General features: G+C 24.9%; 1 protein-coding gene across 2 annotated transcripts; it reads right to left on the bottom strand.

Annotated features, from left to right (window-relative positions):
* Window positions 1-1975: 1975 nt before the first annotated feature.
* LOC145834755 (tyrosine-protein kinase transmembrane receptor Ror-like) lies at window positions 1976-17977 on the bottom strand. 2 transcript variants are annotated; one of them, XM_082942264.1, is made up of 11 exons: window positions 17866-17977; window positions 16501-16631; window positions 15558-15699; window positions 12718-12732; window positions 12116-12221; window positions 10888-11061; window positions 9989-10230; window positions 8375-8579; window positions 8010-8144; window positions 5963-6113; window positions 1976-2355 (listed from the first exon to the last, which is right to left on the bottom strand). In XM_082942264.1, the coding sequence occupies exons 1-11, from the start codon at window positions 17915-17917 to the stop codon at window positions 2218-2220; spliced, it is 1491 nt and encodes a 496-aa protein (XP_082798390.1). In that variant the 5' UTR covers window positions 17918-17977; the 3' UTR covers window positions 1976-2217. The 2 variants fall into 2 exon arrangements, with proteins under 2 accessions (XP_082798390.1, XP_082798391.1); XM_082942265.1 differs by lacking the exon at window positions 12718-12732.
* Window positions 17978-19765: the final 1788 nt, after the last annotated feature.

The following is a 19765-nucleotide window of genomic DNA, read 5'->3' as shown; positions in this document are numbered from 1 at the left end:
AACTTTTCGAAAATTAAATGGCAAAAAATTATAATAAAAGTTTTTGAACTGAAACTTTGCAAATACTCGTTCGAGTAGACATATTTTAAGTAACAGTGCCCTAAAACGTTGATCATTAATTTTGAACTTTAAACAACTTCGAAAACAAAAAAAGTTTGAAAACCACTTGATTGTAAAATGGAACACTTGCTTACTAATACCTATACTTAAAAAATAGCTGTGCTATAATGTAGTAAATTATTTTTCATTAAGTTAGTAGGTAGTGGTACTATTTAAAAAAAAAAGTAGTTATACTTATTTAACTTTTTTAAAGAATATCAAACCGAAAAAATTGATTCAATTCATTGACATCTAGTTTGAACTGCGAAAAAAAAACTAATGATAGTTAATTTAAACTTATTCAAAGTTATTTTCTAAATACTACAATTGTGTGACGAAAAATGCAAAGATAAATATAATAAAAACAAATTAAAGTTAGTTTTTATTTCTTAGAACTCATGTTGTACAAATAACTGCTATTACGCAAAAATGTATTTTTTTTACATTAAATATTTTAATTTTTAAGCAATAAAAATATTCATAACATCGAGTATATCTTTAAGATTTGAAATATTTATTAATAATAAAGTTATATTGTTGATAGGAACAAAAACCTTTTAAATCAGCGTTCAAGATATAAAAAAAGTTAGGTAAGTATAATAAAGTTTATAACAAAAGAAAATTACATAAGTCTAATATTTATGGTGATAACCTCACTTTCTCTAAGAATTTTTTATTTAACTTAATCAGTTTTTTAAAATGGTTGTAAGGAAATTTTCTAATTTTTTTTAATTTGTATAAATGTGTTTTACTTAATTATAATATTGAACTAATTTTAATTAAAAATCAATAAAAAACTTTTATAAGATAGAAAGCTAACAAAACACTTTTATTTAGAAATTCATTCGGAGACTTTTTGTATTTATCTTGATTTGAAACAATAATTATTTTCGTATGTGCTATCTTATAAAGCAAAAAAATTTATATTTAAAATGTGAGAAGTAAAAGTCAATTCATGTTCAAACCTTACTCAATTCAAGCCTGTGTGATTTGTTTTAGTAAACAACCTGCTAATAATCTACAAAGCTTTTCCAAGATATATTGGTATAAAACTTACACATTTAAAAACAACTATAGATAAAAGTATTGCGGTCAAAGCTAACATCAAAACTTTATTTATGTATTTACAAAACAAATCACTTAGCATTAATTTACGTTGTGTAATAACATTTCAAGCTAAACTATATGTATTAAAAAGTAAAGTCTTAAACTATACTAGGATAGTAAAGCATTCCTGTACTTATACATCAGCCTGGATGAAAAAAATAAACAAAAACTTTGTTTTCTAGTATTGAAGATAATAAATATATGTTAAGTTTTATTTTTAAACTACTAGTTAAAACATAGATCGGCAAAATGCGGCCTGTTAAGCAGAAAATTGTGAAACTTTTCCGCTAAAAAAAAAAGTATTTAAAGTAGTGAAAACATAACTTGTGGAAAAACTCACGATAAGACTCTTAATTAAATAATAACTTTTTGTTAAGGCTCTACTATTGCTAATTCTATCACATTTATTTTTTAAATATAATTTTATACTGATCATTTTAATTATTTTAAACACCAGCGGCCCGCAGAAGACATTTTTCTATACATTGCGGCTCATGCGCAACTATTTCACGAAAATTTGCCAACGACTTTTAAAAGGCTGAGGACCCCTAGGTTAAAAAAAATAAATGCAAATTTTAGACTGATTTTAATATTGTTTAAGTTAATAATTGACCTTCATATACTTTATTTGTTTAATTTTTTTTTACTGGTTTTATAAGAAAACACAAAAACGGTTATATAGATCAAGTTTTGAATTGATCGTTTTTTAGTTATAAAAAGTTCGTCTACAATAAATGTTTTAATTTCCAAACTTAGTTTATGTCAAAATATTTAATACCTTTATTAAAAACATAATAAACAATACTTACAACTAATAAAACTGGGATTGTAATACAAAAATTTCATGTTATTATAAAAACATACTCATATAAATTTTAAAGGCAACTAGAAAAGCATCATTGTGGTGATAAAAAAACTCAGGCACATTGGTAGAGAAGAACGAAAATAATACAACTATTTGTTGTAAAAGTCAAATACCAGTGCATTTAGTTAATTTGAAAAAATATAAGGTTATTGATTCAATATGTTGGTGAAAAACTCAAGAATGTCACTAAAAGAAGGTCGATAACTGTCTTCGAAATTCCAACAGAGCAGCATAACTTCATAAATCCATTCAGGTGACAAACGGGGTTTGGATAACAGTTTTCCCTATAATATTTTCAAGAGATGTGATAAAACACAAAAAACTAAACTTTAAACAACTTCATAAATTTTAAATGACAGTATTACAAATTAAAAATACAGTAAAAGTTGTAATAAAATGTAAATATTTTTACAAAATCTCTAGCTTTTTGTTATAGCTCATTAGAAATACAGCAACCTTCCCTTGAGTTATAAAACTTTTTTGGAACTTTAAACACAGTCAAAAAGGGGGAACGGTTCAAAATTGCACAAAGAAAATTTTGCACAAAGGGTCAATTTTGCGCGAATTACAATTTTGCACGGAGGGTCATTTTTGCACGAGAGTAAAAAAAAAAGAAATAAAAAAGATACTGACCAAGGTTAAGGGTTAGGGGTAACAGTGATAACAACAAAAAAAGAACTAATACCAATTATTATCAAACAAAAACTAATTAATTAAAAAAAAAGAAAAAGCTACCGACCGAGGGTTAGAGGTAACAGTGATAGTAAAAATATTTTTTTAATTAATTAAAAAAAATAATAAAAATAAGTTACCGACCGAGGGTACGTGTGACAGGGGAACGGGTCTTAATTGCGCGAAGACAAAATTGCACGAGGTTACTAAACTGCACGTGGGGACTAAATTGCACGAGAACAAAATTGCACGATGATACTTTTGCACGAAGACAAGTTTGCACGCGGGCACAAAATTGCACGAGGGGACAAAATTGCACGAAGACTAATTTTCACGTAAGCTCAATTTTGCACGAGTTACAATTTAGCACGGAAGGTCAATTTTGCACGACAGACAGTTTTGCACGGAGGGTCAATTTTGCACAAAAAATACTAACTTAAAATAATTAAAGTAAAAATATATTAAAACCTTTGTATTTTATAAAAAAAAATTATATGCATGTATTAGTGTAATTCATTTAATTTAATTAGGTTTATACTGATTTTATTTATTTTTTTTTAATTAATTTATTTTTTTTAAATAAAACTAAAATATTGTGTTTAAAAGCTAATATAAATTTAAAAAGTTTTTAATAAAAATAAAACAAGAATCTTATATAAGTAAAAATAAATCTTATTAAAGAATAAACATTTATTGATGTAAACTTAAATTAAATTAATATTACTTAACTTCAATATGAAATAAAACAAGATTAAAAATAAAATAAATAAATACATTTACATGGGTAGGTGTTAAAATTGCACGAGCGTACAAAATTGCACGAGGGGACAAAATTGCACGAAAATACTTTTGCACAGAAAAAACGATCATGCAAAGTAGTGAGATAACTTAATAAATTTAGAAAGGAGAAAATCCGTCTGAAGAAATTTTTATTGTGCATTGTACAGAAAGTTCTGTTATGGCTGTGTACTTTCATAAATTATACTTAAAATAGTTTTTTTGTTTTAAATAAAAGTTTTAAACATAATTTATATATCATTATTTTCTACTTGTCTAAACTTTATCTTAGTTGCATCACTATTTGCTTGCATTTTACTCTAATTAGCTCTTAAGTTTTTCCTGCTCTGTTTTTTCTCTTTATCTAACCCAGACTTGCGAAAAAAGCACTGTCAGAAGCAATTTTTTTCTTACTTTTTTAGAAGAAAAAGGAGAAACAAGCTTTTGACTAATATGAAACAAACAAAATAATACAACAGCTACAATTAGTTAATTTCTATTTTAACAAAAAAAAATATTAGTATAAACAAAACTCTAATTGGTAATTTTATTTTAACAACGGTTAGTATCTATTTTTATAATCTGTTTTTTTTTTTTATTTATATAAGTTTTTTTGATTGATTTTTGTTTATTATTTAATTTGTTCATTTTGACCTTTTATTTTTATTTTATTTAAATTTATTCAGTTATTTTTTTAATTTATTTTGACTTTTTTTATTAATTTGATTAACTTTTGTTATGTACTTTTGTTTAATGTATTTATTATTTAATTTATTAATTATTAATTTTTATAAATCTTATTTATTTTTTAATTTTTTTTAATTTATTTACTATTTAGATATTTGATTTTTTAAATTCTAACTTTTTTTATTATTTATTTTAATTTATTTAGCATCCAGTTTTTATTTTTTTACTTGAAATATTTTTTTTTATTTAAAAATATTAGATACATATTTTTTTTATTTAGTGTATATTATTTTTTTACTAGTTTTTGATTTGTTATTTTTTACTTAATACTTTTTTTAATTTTTAATTGATTAGTTTTTTTACTTAAAAAAAAAAATTTTTATTTAGTTATTGAACTTTATAAATCATTTTTTTTTAGTTTTTTAAACATTATATAAATTTTTTCATGCAAAAGAGACTTCTCGTGCAATTTTGTCCCCTCGTGCAAAAATGTCTACGCGCGAATTTGACCCGTCCTTGGGAAGGAAACAAAACCCGTGCAAAATTGACCCTCCGTGCTAAATTGTCACTCGTGCAAAATGACCCTTCGAGCAAAAGTGTCTGCGTGCAATTTTGTCTACAAGCAATTTTGTCATCTTGCAATTTTGTGCTCTCGTGCAAATTAGTCTTCGTGCAATTTTGTGTTTTCGTGCAATTTTGTACCCTCGTGCAATTTTGTATGCTCGCGCAATTTAGACAGCTACCCGTGTAACAGTGATAGTAAATTAAAAAAAAAACTAAATCAATAAAGAAAAAACTAATAAAACGTTAAAAAAAAAAATTAATCCGTGCAAAAATGTCTGCGCGTGCAAAAATATCCCCTCGTGCAAAATGTCAGTCTTCGTGCAAAAGTGACCCTTCGTGCAATTTTTCCCCTCGTGCATAAGTGTCTTCGTGCAATTTTGACAGCTACCCGTCAAAAAATTTGTACTAAAGAAATCCTGGTATATAATTTCATACATTAAACCTAATCTAAATAAACTAAAAACCGCTTAAGTTTACAGATTACTAAAAAAACCCTAAAACTAAAGACAAACATTCACCTTTTTCATTTGAAGCTATTAGAAAAGATGGATGATTAGATCATTTTTTATACTTATATTATATAACTTTGTAATACATTTTGCACGGTCTACTAAACTTTAGTTGATGCTTAACATTTATTAAAAAAAAACTAAATTTCAGTTTTAATAAACTTAAATATTTGTAAAAAGAAACTTAAAAATTTTCTAACTTAAAAAGTTCTTCTACACTTAAAGGACAAACAACTCTAACAAACATGTTTTCAAGAGTATCTAGTTATAAGTAAATGTCAATTGCCCTGTTCATTTTTTTGTATAATTAAGAATTAAATTGAAATTTTATTTTACTTTTATACCATAATATGTGTAAATTTCAATTGCACTGTTTGTAATTTTCGTTAATTTTTGTAAAAAACATAAGTTTATTCATTAGTATTAAAAACATTTTTTTTTTACTTCGTTAAACAAAATACATTTTTATTATTATTACTTACCGGTAAATTTTTAAAAATAATAAAATAAAGAAAATGCATTTAGAACAAAACACTTTTTTTGACAAAATTTGCGTACTCTACCGGAAGTTCGTATTTAAGAATCAAAACCATTAATTAACAAAGCATTTAATAAAAAAACACTAAACTAGATACTTAGAAATATAAAACATAAAAAAAACTTCATAGAAACGCAAAACAACCTTTAAAATAGCAGATATGACTTGTTGGTTGGATATTCCAAAGTAAGGTTGAACGCCGTTGGTGAAAATTTCCCACATAACAACACCAAAGCTCCACACATCTGACGCGGGAGTGTATGTTCCATCTATGAACGACTCTGGTGCCATCCATCTTATAAAAGTTAAATAAAAAAAAATGTTTTTTTCCTACATATAAAATTAATGTTCAGTTTTCATTCATTAGTTTGCGATTTGATATGATTTCAACCCATGTAAATGCCGATCCTATCGATTATCATCAGAATATTCCCACTAAAAAAATTCCTATCCAAGTAGTTTCCAAGTTGATAAACTATTATTCGAACTATTTTTTAATCAAATCCAATTTAGTAAACTTCTAATTAAATCGTTTCCTACCCAAATAAGGGCATAGAGGGTCTTACACTTTTTTTAATAGAAAAACTGACTTTTGCTATAACTTTAAACCTTAAAACTAATAATATAAAATAAATTTTATAAAAAAAAAAGTTTGGGATATATTTAGTTTTGAAAAAATTTTAAAAATAAACGTAAAGAATATAAAATTTTCATAAACAACATTCTCGCAACTTTTACAAAATTTAATAAAAATCTTTCTTCCCCTTCATTTTTAAAGAAAACTACTTCAAAATTTTCAGAGAATGTTATTTTCTATTAAAAAACTAGAACAAGCGGATTTTGAAAAAGAAGACTTAAAAAATATTATAACAAAAAAAAGATGTTTTGTTATTTTTGGAAAAAGAAAGTAAATAGTTAGTTTTTTAAAAGCTGCTCATATTTTTTAAAGATTATAATGTTTTTAAAAACTGCTAAAAAATTGTTAGAAGAGATAGGTTTTAAGTGAAATAATCCATTTTTCTCTTTTTAGTTTGTGCCTTACATTAGCAACTATAAGAACTCCCTAGCTTTGATAGCTTATATCTTAAAAGTTACTTTGAATTTCATAAAACGGTTAAAACAACTGATAGCTTATTTTTTCTATGTAAATAAATCCATTTTTAAAAAACTCCACTACGTCCTTAGTTATTTTTCAATTTTTTTAGTCATATAAAGATTTTTATTCATTTTATTCATTTAGTTTAATTTGATTTTAATTAATTTAGACTAAAGTTTATTTATTATTTTAAAATGTTTCGTTTTCCAGTTCACTGATAGACTTTAATAAATACAAAAAACTTATTTAGATTCCAGTTGTTAAACTACTACTACTTTTTAAAAAAGCTTATAAGATAAGATGTGTGCGAAACAAAAAAACTTTTATGAAGTATAGCGTTTATTTAGTTTTGACAAATTCTAAAACAAACTAAGTTATTGTAAATACAGACTACTAAAACTTAAAGTAAATTTGAATTAAAACCTGATAGCGTTTGTTTAGCACTTTGAACATACGTAATACTTTGTCACCCTTAATTTAGTTTAAACGTAATAAAAGTTTATAGGAGGTACTTAAATTTTTTTTTATAATTTGGAAGCTTTCACACTTCGATCAAAAATAAATCGGAGCGGAACTGGTAGAATGGAAATTAATTAACAAATTTCAACTGGTATTGATCGAATGCTAAATTCAGATTACAGTTGGGTACACTGGAATTAATTTGGGAAGGAAACGATTGGACACGAATTAGTTTGGGTTGAAATCTACTGACTAGAAATTATATGGGAATCGGACCATTATACCATTAAAAGTATTTTGTTTATAGGAACAAATACATATAAGATAAAATTTTACAATATGATTATAGTTTTTATTTAAAATATGTTTTTCCTTGGAAGCTAATAAGAGTATCAGGTTATAATACCTGATAGTTTTTAAAAACATCACGAAATATGTTTATGAAATATATCTGGAATAAACATAAACAATTACTATAGCCTACTTATAACCTTGGAAATTTCTAAGTTGATAAACAGAGTTCTAGAAAAGTTTATAACAACTAACTTGGTAAGTTATAAACACAAACAACGGTAATTTTTTTTGTGCTAATCTAACGCATCGAACATTTTAATTGTAAAAAACAAACAAACGAACCTTACAGGAAGTGCATCAATTCCACGAGTTGTGTAAGAATTTGATTGGCTCTCACCAATGTCACGTGACAAACCGAAGTCTGATATTTTCACATCACCTGAAGCAGTTACCAAGCAATTTCTTGCTGCTAGGTCTCTTTAAATTGAAATAAAACAGTTTGCAAAATTTATTAATTTAAGAGTTTATAATACTTTCTTGAACTATTTTACATATAAGTTTGAATTGTTATAAAATATTACAAACTCAAAAATTCAATATTAGTTTTTTTTTAATTCAAAATAAACTGTTACTTAATTACAACTGTTCATTTAACAAAATTCACTGAATTTTTTTCAACTAAACAAACTTATCTAAATATCACCTACCTGTGCAATATACAGTTTTTATGCAAATAGTTCATTCCGTCAGCAATTTGAAGACAAAACTTCAACCTGGCCATCATACTAACTCCTGATTGGTCAGATTTGCTCGAAGCGGATTGGTGCAAATGTTTGCGAAGATACGCGCATAAATCACCGTTGGCGCAAAACTCAAACATAAGAAAAGGCGGTTTGAAATCAGAAAGCTCCACTGTTTATAGTTTCAATTTTACTTTAAGCTTTATACTAGTGATCTACCGAATCCAAGATTCGGGCTCGGATTTCAAAATGAGATTCGGATTTGGCCGAATCCTAAATTTAAAAATAAGACTCGGACTCGACGGAATCCTAACTTTAAAATAAAATTCGGATACGTATTCAGCCGAGTCCGAAGTTTTGTATTCAGTAGACCACTTTAAAATTTTTGAATTTTTCTTAAATAAGGTTCAATCCCTTATTCTGTAGATCTGTAATGAGAAACACAGGTAAAAAATTTCTAAAAATAAAAAACAAACACTTTGGAGAAAACAGTAAGCTAAAAAAATATTTTAACAAAAACAATATTAAATTACAGCTGCATGCCAAATAGCGAAAAAGTAATAAAAAACCACAACAAAAAACTAATTAACAACAACAAAAAACAAAAGTAACTGCAGAAAGAAACAAACATGCCCCCTGGAAGGAGGAGAAGGTAATGCAGAAAATTTAATTTACCAGGCAACAATAAAAATAGATAATTCATCAAAAATATACATTGGACTAAAGTGCCAACCAACTAAAAAAAAAGTATAGCATCACACAATACCACAATTAACAGCAAACCAAACGACAAAAACTACCTCCAGTACAAACAAGCCACTGAACTTTCAAAACAAACAAACAAATTAAAAAAAATTAAACATCAACATTTTTAAAACAAATACAAATTAAGTTAGAAAATACTTAAAAAAATATCTAACCAGGAACAATAACATGAAAGTTGTGCTTAAAAGAAGCTTTATTAACACTTGAATCCGATGCAAATTGCATCAACAAAAGAACAGAACTAATGAACTCATGCAGACACAAAAACAAAAAATTATTAATAAAGTGAAAAGAAAATAAGACCTAAATATGTATACAATACTAGTACAAAATAGGTTATGACTTTTTTGTTGAGTTTTGTTGATACTTGGTTTAGATTCCAATTTTTTTAGATAGTTCTTAATCAAATTCATATAGAATAATTCAACAGCTGAACAAAATTACTGTTAGTCAAGCTTTTTACCCGAAAATACCATAATAGTATGAAAACGACTCAATAAATACAAAAATTTAAAGAAAAAAATAAGGATAAAAAACCTAGTCTGAGATTCTGAAAAATACACAAACTAGCCTAGTTTTTGAAAAAAAAAATTAAACAACCTTAGTCAGCCTGAGTTTTTTTATTTATTCTAAACTAGCCTGAGTTGTCCTGAGTAGCGTGAATGTTTGACCGTAAGCTGCAGACTTTTGTTTTGGGGTTTGGATTTTGCTGGGGAATGCATCTTGGCAACTCCTGCTTAAAACTAACAATATAAACTAATGTATTTATTTATTATCATAACATTAAAAAAAAATAATATTTCATACAAATCCAACTTGAATCACTACTCCATTTTCTTCCGCATATACGTGACATCAAAGTGGGTTGCTTGGAAACAGCAATCAGCTTCACCACGTTTGGGTGTCGGAGTGATGCGAGCGAATCAGCTTCAAGCATATCACGTGACACATTTTCCGACTGGCCGCAGCTTTTTACTGCCACCACGCAATTCCGACCTTCCGTATGACCCAATGTAGTTGCGCACCTTTCGTCGACGTAGTTGGGCAAGTCAGGTGCCCTGGTAATACAAGCATTGAAAAAAGTTTGTCTTAGAAACAAGTTTTGTCTGTACGATTACTTTAATTTAGAAAAGTTTTTTTTATTGCTTTAGTTTGTAGTTTGATCCCCTAGCACTACAAATCACAATATTTAGTAATACTTTTGTATAGCTTTACTGATTTCATCGTAAACTAAAAACATGTGTTTTAAAAAGAATTTGTAGCTATTTTTTGCAAAAACAGTTTTCATAACATAAAGCATTTATACAGTATAAAAAATCTTTTATATTTTTTAGACAGTTAAAAAACATTTTTTAATCAACTAGTAAACTTTAATTTTTAATTAAAAAAATTGGTGTTACCTAAAATATTTTTTTAAGTATGCAATAGTATTTAGTTGTAAAAAACAGTAAAGAGCATCTTGTAAAACAAAAATATAGCTTTATTTTTTTTGATATTAGATTAAAAGTGTTTAAAAAGTTTTAATAAAACATATTATTTTAAGAATACCTAAGAGTGTAAAGTCATAATAAAAAGTTTTAAGTTTTTTAATAATTTTTAGACATATTTTATTTTTTAATTTAAAGCTTACCTTAAATTATTTCTGTTATTTTTATACTTAAAAAAGAAACTATTTTTTTCAAAACTTAAGTTAACAGTTCGAAATTTTGACTTACTCAGCCAAAAATACTTTTCCAAACTCCCCTTTACCTATAGGTTTAATAAATATAAGCTTGTTTGAAGGGTATTGAACTGCTACATCTTCGGTTTGTAGTAAACACCAGCAAAACGTATTGCAGAAACAGTTGCAAAAAGCATTCCTCTTCCGTTCATAAAAATCAGTGTATTTGCTGTTTGATGAATATAAAAATGTAAAATAAAACTTATTTAACTGTTTTTGAATGTAAAAATAATATCAACTGAAAATTTATCAAACTTTTAAAAGCTTTAGATTTTTAAACGTTTTATTTTTTAAATATAAGATAAAAAAGTTAATATTAATCCAATAATAACAACTTTCTTAATTATTTAATTCTAAATTAATTACTATCTTTTTATCAAAAATGATCATTTAATTAATGCGAGGTATGTAGTCTGGGAATTCATTTAAAAAGGTTTCATAGCTAATAACTGGCTAATAACAATTTCAGATTTTTCACACGTCAATTAGTTGAAGGACTTTTAAAGAAAATTTCTAATTTAAAACCATCTCAGAAGAAGTTACTTACTAACCTTAGGAAAATATTGGCAAAAAAAGGGCGATTTTAACATTTAAACTTACTTAATAATATAAGATCTGTATACATTGTTTTTTACTTCACTTCAGTAGTTTCGGCAATTAGTTTTAAATGTAAAAAATGTAATAAACATAATTAATATTTATTTCATATTAAAAATTTATAAACATATTGAATATGAAAGAATAGTGGTACAAATTACTATGTAAACTGTTTCTTCCATTATTATTATGAAACACAGATAAAAAGTAAAAATGATATCATTACTGAAAGTATATACACAATATAATTTAAAACTTTTGATTTATTCTAAACTCTATATAGTTATACAAGTGTTTATGTGCAAATTCCTTAAATGTTATTTAAAGCAAACAAAAAAGTTTTTAAATGGAGTTAAAAAAAAAATGTTCTTCATAATTATATCTCAAAACTATAAATTCTATTAAAGTAGTTTTTTGTTAAATAATGTTAAAGTTCTTGTTAAAATAACTAATATCAAGGATAATTAAACTAATTATCTTAAAATAACTTAGTTTGTTTGTTTACTCTGACGAATAAAAAATATTGTTCAAATTTTATTTTGCTACCTTTTATTATAAATAGAAATTTAAAAAACTCTCAACTTTGTATCTAAATTACTTGACTATGGTAAAATTACTAAGCTTACTTGATTTTAAAGACGAAGAAAATAAAAAATGCAAACAAAATCAATACAGTGGCAATAATTATACAAAACTGTATCAGTAATAGAGGAACTCCATTTACAAATCGAGCTGTAAAAATTATTACCTTATTATTAAATTAAGAATAAAACTTACATTAGTACAAGTACAGCATTTTACAAAAAAAAAATTCATGATTACTGTGTGATTTTTAAAATAAGAAGTATTTTGTAAATAATACTCAAAATGATAGTATATAGGAGCAAAAAGACAATAAAAACTATGCAAAAATATTTAACTCATCTAACGTTTTTAAAAAGTTATTAAGTGATTAATACTTTTAGCTTACTTTCAAGAGTAACAATAAAAGTTAATAATTTTGTTTTTGAACATAGTTTGTAAACTTCAGCTAAGCCTTAATGTCTTCATAAATTTTAATGAATATTTAATTTTTCAGAATTTAATTTTAACTAAGGGTTTCATTGATTTGGTGAGTGAAACATAGCTACATAAAAAAAGTTGTTAAGTAATAAAACGTTCATTAGGTAATTTAAGAGTTTGTTTTATAGACTTATTATATAAAAAAGTAACAACTTAAAAAACTAACGGTCTTTTCTGCTTTCTTTACAATTTCAACTATAAAATAAGAAAAAAGGTTAGTAAAACTAAAAAGTTCTTAAAATAATTTGAACTTATGCTTGCTTAATTGTTGCTTATTTAAAGAATATTAACTTTTGGATGAAAACTAATAAATATTTTCAAAACAAATTCAGAAAAGGGATTTTTTAAACAGTACTATGATGATTTAACAGTATTTCTCCCAGTTCGGTTTTTAAAGTAAAGTTAGGTTAATGAGATTAATTTAAAAAATTAAAGATCATCGAAAAAACTTTGTTAAATTATATAAAACTGAAGTGTTTCATTGTTGCTCTATTTTAAAAGAAAATAATGTTAGAAGTATTGAAAGTATAAAAATTATTTGATTTAGCAAAAATTTTTATTTTGGTTGTGAAAAAAAGTTCTTTAAAATGACTAATACATTATTTAAATACTTATTAGTTTGTTTCCTTTAAATAAATAGGATATTTATAAAAACTTCAAAAAACTTAAACATTTTAGTACATATTTTATCTTATATATTAGTAATATATATCTTTAATTAGTGAAACTATATCAAAATACTCATTTTTTTTGTAAAGAAATAGTATGATTATAGATATACATTTTATTAAATTCGAAGTTTGAAGAAATTAAATATATTTAACATGAATTTTCGCGCGACAAAAATAAGCAGGGTGGCCACTGGTTTTTGAGAAATTTCTGCTAGGTTTTCTGAATTTCTTCCAGGTTTGAAAGTACGCGTTTTTGGGTCTATTTTTGGTTTAAAATTAATTTTAAGGTAAAAACAGTGCTAGATAGAACAACAACATTAAAAAAAAACTGTAAAGCTACTTTAAATGTATTTAAAAAAAAACTTTTGATGATGACAAAAATGTTTTATATCCAATATATTTTTTGTGTCAAATAAAAATTTTACTGTTTTACATGCAAAAATGTTAAGAACTACAGATTTTTCCAGGATTCAAGGTTTAATGGCCACTCGAGTAAGTTATTTAAGTACGCATCTTAGTGTGTGACGTACACTGTACAGGTACAGCATGTTTTCGTAAGCTTATTAAAAGCAGTCAACAAAAAAACTTTGAAGTACTTAGTAAATAAATAGTTTGACATCATTTGTTTGAAAAAAAAAAAAATTTTCTTTACAAATAATAATATACTTTTCTTTCATCATCTTACTATTTAGACTGGTTTGATATAATTAGCTAGTTGGAAGTTTTCAAAACAACCTATTAGTTAGCCTTAAATTTCAAAAAAATTTAAGCAGGCAATAGTCGGTAGCAGAAATGATAAGTATTGTTAGAAATTTGATAAAATAAAACAATTTAATGACAGGACTAAATAACTCAAAAAAAGATGGTTTTTCAAAATAAGTAATTTAACATTTAAATTAGTGATCTACAGGATCCTAGTATGATATACTGATCCGGTCGGATAATGCCTTTTTGTATTTGAATTCAGATTCGGCCGGAAATTAATATTTTGAATAACCGTACCCAGCCGAATCCTATTTTGAAAATACCAACCTAGTCCGGTTGTATCCAAATGTTATAGATCTTGTAGATCACTGAACATACATTATTCCTTTTTTTATAAGGTAAAACAATTATTTTAGAGTTTTAAAACTTACTTTAGATATTATGGAGTTCATGATAAAGAGCAAAAGAAGATCCTAGGCGTATTTTAGGGTAGTTTTGAAAGTTACATTAGATATAAATGTAAACCTTTGAAAGTTACACAAAATGTTACGAAAATATATGAAACTTACACTACAGTTTCTGGAGTTCTCAATAAAGAGCAAAAAAGGTCTAAGGCATTTTTTAGAGCAGTTTTGAAAGTTAAATTATATATTACAGAAAAGTTTGTCAAACTTACAGCAGAAATTACAGGAAATATAAAATTTATGATAGATATTCTGGAGTTCATGACAAAAAGCATAAAAAAAAGTTTAAGGCGTATTTTAGGGTAGTTTTGAAACTTATATTAAATATTATGGTAAAACTTAAGAGAATTATAAATTTCAAAATAAGACAAAGATCTGGATCCAGCCGCATACTAATTTCAAAATAAGAGTCGGATACTGATTTGTTGGATCCTGCAGATCACTAATTTTTATGATTTATATAAGTGGTTCCCAAAGTTTTCAAAGGGTGTGCAGAGTAGATAACCAAACAAATAAAGTTATAAAAACATAAGATAAGTAAATTAAAGTTAAGATACTAGTATATTGAAAAAAACTAACTTGAAAGTTTTTGTAGAGCAAGCAAAGTCAAGAAACAGAAGAAAACAGAAAAGAACATAAAAAAAAATTTTTGTTATAAAAGAAAATATAAGATGGCTGAATATGAAAGTAGTTATATAAAGTAAGAAGTGTAAGTTTTATTCGATCTAAAGCATAACAGCCTAGAACAGTTTTAGTATTGATAAAATGAAGTTTAATAAATAACATGATATATAAATTTACAATACAAAGAAGTATATAAACTACTTAAGCTTTTTTTCAGTTAGTAGGTATTGAAAAAATTCACATAATAATAAATTCAAACTATTATTTTGATAGTTATCTGATTTTTTAATTAAGTGTTTTTTAATAATTTTTAAGTTTAACTTATAAAAACTTGAGGGTACAAAAATTTCATTAGTTTGCAATCTTTTTTTTATTTACATAATAAGTAGTTAGGTTAAGAATATAGATATGTAAATATTTACAAGTATATAAATGAAAACTTACACACTAAATATTACAAAACTACAACCAAGTAAAATTTAGTGTTGGACTCTAGAGTAAATTTTGATATAAAATTTTCGTTAATAGTTTCGAAAACTTACTAGATTTAATAAATGAAAGTTTAAAGTAGTTAGATTTGATGTCATCTAATTCGCAAAAATAGTTTCCCAACCTAGTATCATTTATATTATACAGCTGCAAACTAGGACTTTGTTGTGATGGTAAAACTTGACAGTTTTTATCCTGAAGTGCAATTAAATTGAACTTATGTTGGTTCAAACCAAAAAAAACATATATAAACATTTATAATTCTTAAATTTTTTTATCAAATAAACACAGTGTAAACACCCAATGCTGTTAAAATATCTTTTAACTATACAAACATGTGACTTTAACTTAATTACACTTATTTTTAAAAGTTTAAGGTTTGCTGTAATTTTAATGATAACAAAAAAAGGCGAAGTACATTATCTTCATTTAAAGTTCTAACACAAAACAGTTAAAAGTTTGTATGATGTCTCTGTATTTTTTTACAACTACACCATATAAAAAGTAAAATATAGTATTTTTTACATGCTACTCATTTAAAGCAAGAAAAAAAACTAAACATTAGAACTTTATGATTGGTACTAAAACTTTGTATTTGTTGTTTCTACAATGTTTTAATATACAGTTGGAAAAGAGAAAATGCTTTAAAAAGTTATTTTTCAAGATTGAAATACTACAAAAAACTATGAATTTAAATAAAGTGTTTTTTACACAAAACAATTCCAAGAAGCTTTAAAAAATACTGCTTATTTGTATGTTTCTACAAAATTTTAAGTCTGTTTATTAAAGAAGTTTTGACACTAAGGCTAATTGTGCATAAAGTGTAGAAACTATACGGAAATATAGAACTGAAATATTAAATTTATAAATATATATTAATAATGCTTTAATAAAACCTCTTGGTACCATGAGAGAATGTAAAACTTGTTATATAATAAAAAGAACAGTTTTTTGTATTTTTGAAAACAATAAATGAAACAAAGAAATATAGCCTACCTGATAGTTGTAACAGAATATCCACCTAATGTATTTTGTTAAATTAGACCTTTTTAAGTTTATTTGACAACGAACTGTGATGTTAGACCCCCTTTTTATAGCAAGTTCTGATGGTTTTATTTCTACTTGACCTAAATTTTTAGATGGTAGTTGAGAACTTTGACTTACTTCGGTTATTATTTAGATACATGCAAAACAAACTTTCAATTTTTCATTATTATAAATCTATCTCTAAATCTATGAACTTAACAGTTTTTCAAAAACTACTTAAATTTACTACAAATAATTCTTATTAATGATGAGAGAATTGATAAATTTTAGCTAAAAATAGTTTCAAAACTGTAAATTTCTCAAAAAAAAAACATATTTTTCATACAAAATGAGATACTAAATACAAATATTAGCTGATTTGAAAAAGTTTAAGTTGAAATCAAATTAATGTTAGTATTTTATATATAAAAATATTTTAAAAGGTATAGTATTATTTTCAACTTTCATAACAATTGCTTTATTTTTTCTTTTTTAAACATATCTGTTTTACGAAGTTTGTACAGAAAATCAAACTTATCTTATTATTCAAAATAATAAATTCATTATGAAAGGTCACGAATTTATGTACTTAATTAAAAAGTATAAAAGTATAGTTTTTAGTGTTTCAGAATCACCAAGCAAAAACTAGAGTGATACTTATTTTTGTTCCCCTTAAGATACAATTTGAATTACTTATTTTTAGGTACATTTAGGTTTACAGTGTGAGTAAAAATTAGTTATACCATAAGACCTAACTCTGAACAGTTCTAAAACACTGAAAGCTGAAATAAATTAAAAGTTAAATGAACTTAAACAATATTTCATTAAAATTATTTTATTTCAGTATTTTAGTTCATTTTGCTTTTAACCACAAAAACTTACTCATACTACACTTTTTCATTAGCAAGTGTATAGTTAAAAAAAATTTGAGGACTTTACAAAAAAAAAAAGCAAAAACTCTTGCGAGTCAAGTGTTATTTATGATTTTAAATTTTATCAAGGAAAGTCCAGTCTGTTTAAGTCAAATTGCAATTATCCACTGAAATCTGACATAATAAATTTTATGAACCCAACTTTGAATATTTACAAAGCTTTATAAAGACACTTTTATTAATCTATGATACATTTTCTGTTAACTATTTTGTGCTTTACGAATTTTTCCATAAAAAAAAATTAACATCAAATAATGTTGTACTGCAAGCTATATATATTGAACAAGTAGTGAGTAATTAAAGTAATCATGAAATTCTCTGTAAAGTTTTTGATACTAAACTTGTTTTTTAGTAAAAAAAATACAAATTTGTATTATTTTTACAACTAAATTATCAAACTTACTGCACACTAATTGAATTGAAAATACTAAAATGGTTATCTGATGAAGATACATTATTATGATTCAGATTAGAGAGCTTCTACCAAACATTATAAACAACTACAAAAAACTTCTGTAAAAACAATTGAGTTATTTAGTTGTTTTTTGTTGTATTGAAAAAAATTCATTAAAACTGTACAAAACATACTTTAATTTTTGTAACTGTGAACAATTTCTGATCGTTACAAATTCAAGATAAATATTATCTCCAGATTTAGAAGAAAAACTACAATGTTATTTTTTAGTAGTGTACAGAAGCCACAAGGCTAAAAACAATTTTAAAATGAATAAATTTTTCAAAGCAATAAAAATCTAGTTTTTGAACAAAATTGGTTATAGAATAACTAGTTGTTAAATTTTGATCAACTAAATCTCATTCAAGATGTAGAAAAATCAGGCATGTGGTTTTGAAAAATTTTGAAACTATACCGACTTTCATTAAAAAAAAAAAACCTTACATTGATAAAAATCTTTAAATTACTATAAATTATTTATCCTGAATAAACTGAGAAATGAATATCCTTAGTGTGTGGCAACCCTTTTACAAGCACCTGTACTGAATATTTAAAGTTACAATGTGCTTTTACAGTTTGTACTAAACATTTTGTTTATAAAACACAACTACTTCTCCTTTCTTGATATTGTTCATTCGCTTGTTTCAATTTTTTTAGATGCTTTTATAGAACAGGCAACAAGAAAAATTCTGACTAACTGATCAAAGAAATTATAGTTTATGGAGGAGACAAAGTGGTGCCCATTGTAGACTTTCAATGTCAATATTCATAGTAATAGATTTAAAAATCATGCTCACCATTATTTTTATTACTGGAATTATTAATTAGTTATCTTATTAAATATATATATATATATATATATAAATAACCTTAACGTTTTTATTATAAAATTACATGAAAACAATGTTTACAAGCTAAATTTGTGCAACTCAATAACCAAAAGGTCTTTTTCACACAGATCTATCAACTATAATTGTAAACACTTTTATTGACGATAGTTGTTTCCTTTTTTTATAGTTATTTTTTGTATGTTGTTTGCTTGTTGTTTCTTGCCAATATCAATATGTTAGGATACTTATGTTTTTTTAGAACAAGGTTTATTTACTAAATTTATTCTTATACTTTCATGTGTTTTTGCTTATTTTTTTGAACAATCTGTTAGTGTAGTTCAACAATCCTTTAACAAAAGTACTATATATCAACATCAAGTATAAAAACGAGTGTAAAGTTAGCTTAATCGCGTTTCTCAAGCATTTTTATAAAATGTCCAAACTTTGGACCTAATTATTTTCCTTATATTAATAGCTAATTAACCAATTTTTTTGTATTCTAGAGAACAGTTTGCCTTTAACTTAAAAAAATCCATTGGATTGGGGTTTGGTTTTTTGAGTGGGGTCTCTTAGAAAAAATTGGGTTTTTTTTTCTGAGTTTTTTTATTTTATGAGTTTGAGTAAAAAATTATTATTTTTTAAATCTTCTTATTAATATATGAATTAACGACTATAATTTTTTTTACTAACTGTCAATATTTTGTATAATTTGGCCTTAATTATAATTTTTTATGATTTTTTTTATTTAATAAGTTTGAGTAAAAAAATTGGCCAGATCATTAGTTATTGTATGAAATATTTTGTTAGTTAGGGAATTTCCCTATATTTAGAAACAGCTGCAAATTAAAATAATTTGGAGCTTTTAATTTGGTTTTAAAAGATGTTTCAGCTGGATAATATACTATATCAAATATATAGGTAAACTAAGGTATAATAAAATTTAAATACTTATGAGTATATATGTTCCTGATTTCTTTTATTTAGCAAAAATAAATCGGAATTAAAAATTTTTAAGTAAA

This window comes from Thalia democratica, chromosome 4 (genome assembly GCF_965202585.1).
Source record: "Thalia democratica chromosome 4, ktThaDemo2.hap1.1, whole genome shotgun sequence".
NCBI classification, from domain to species: domain Eukaryota; kingdom Metazoa; phylum Chordata; class Thaliacea; order Salpida; family Salpidae; genus Thalia; species Thalia democratica.
The sequence above is the reverse complement of the archived record's forward strand: the minus strand, read 5'-3'. Positions and strand labels throughout refer to the sequence as shown.

What these genes read in the sequence shown, in the direction of transcription:
- LOC145834755 (XM_082942264.1), bottom strand. Translation starts at nt 17,917, where the DNA reads ATGTATCTTCATCAGATAACCATTTTAGTATTTTCAATTCAATTAGTG. An exon ending in TATTCTGTTACAACTATCAG is followed by an intron (nt 15,700 to 16,500) that starts GTAGGCTATATT and finishes ATTGCACTTCAG; the next exon opens with GATAAAAACTGTCAAGTTTT. An exon ending in ATTGATGCACTTCCTGTAAG is followed by an intron (nt 6,114 to 8,009) that starts GTTCGTTTGTTT and finishes AACTTTTATAAG; the next exon opens with ATGGATGGCACCAGAGTCGT.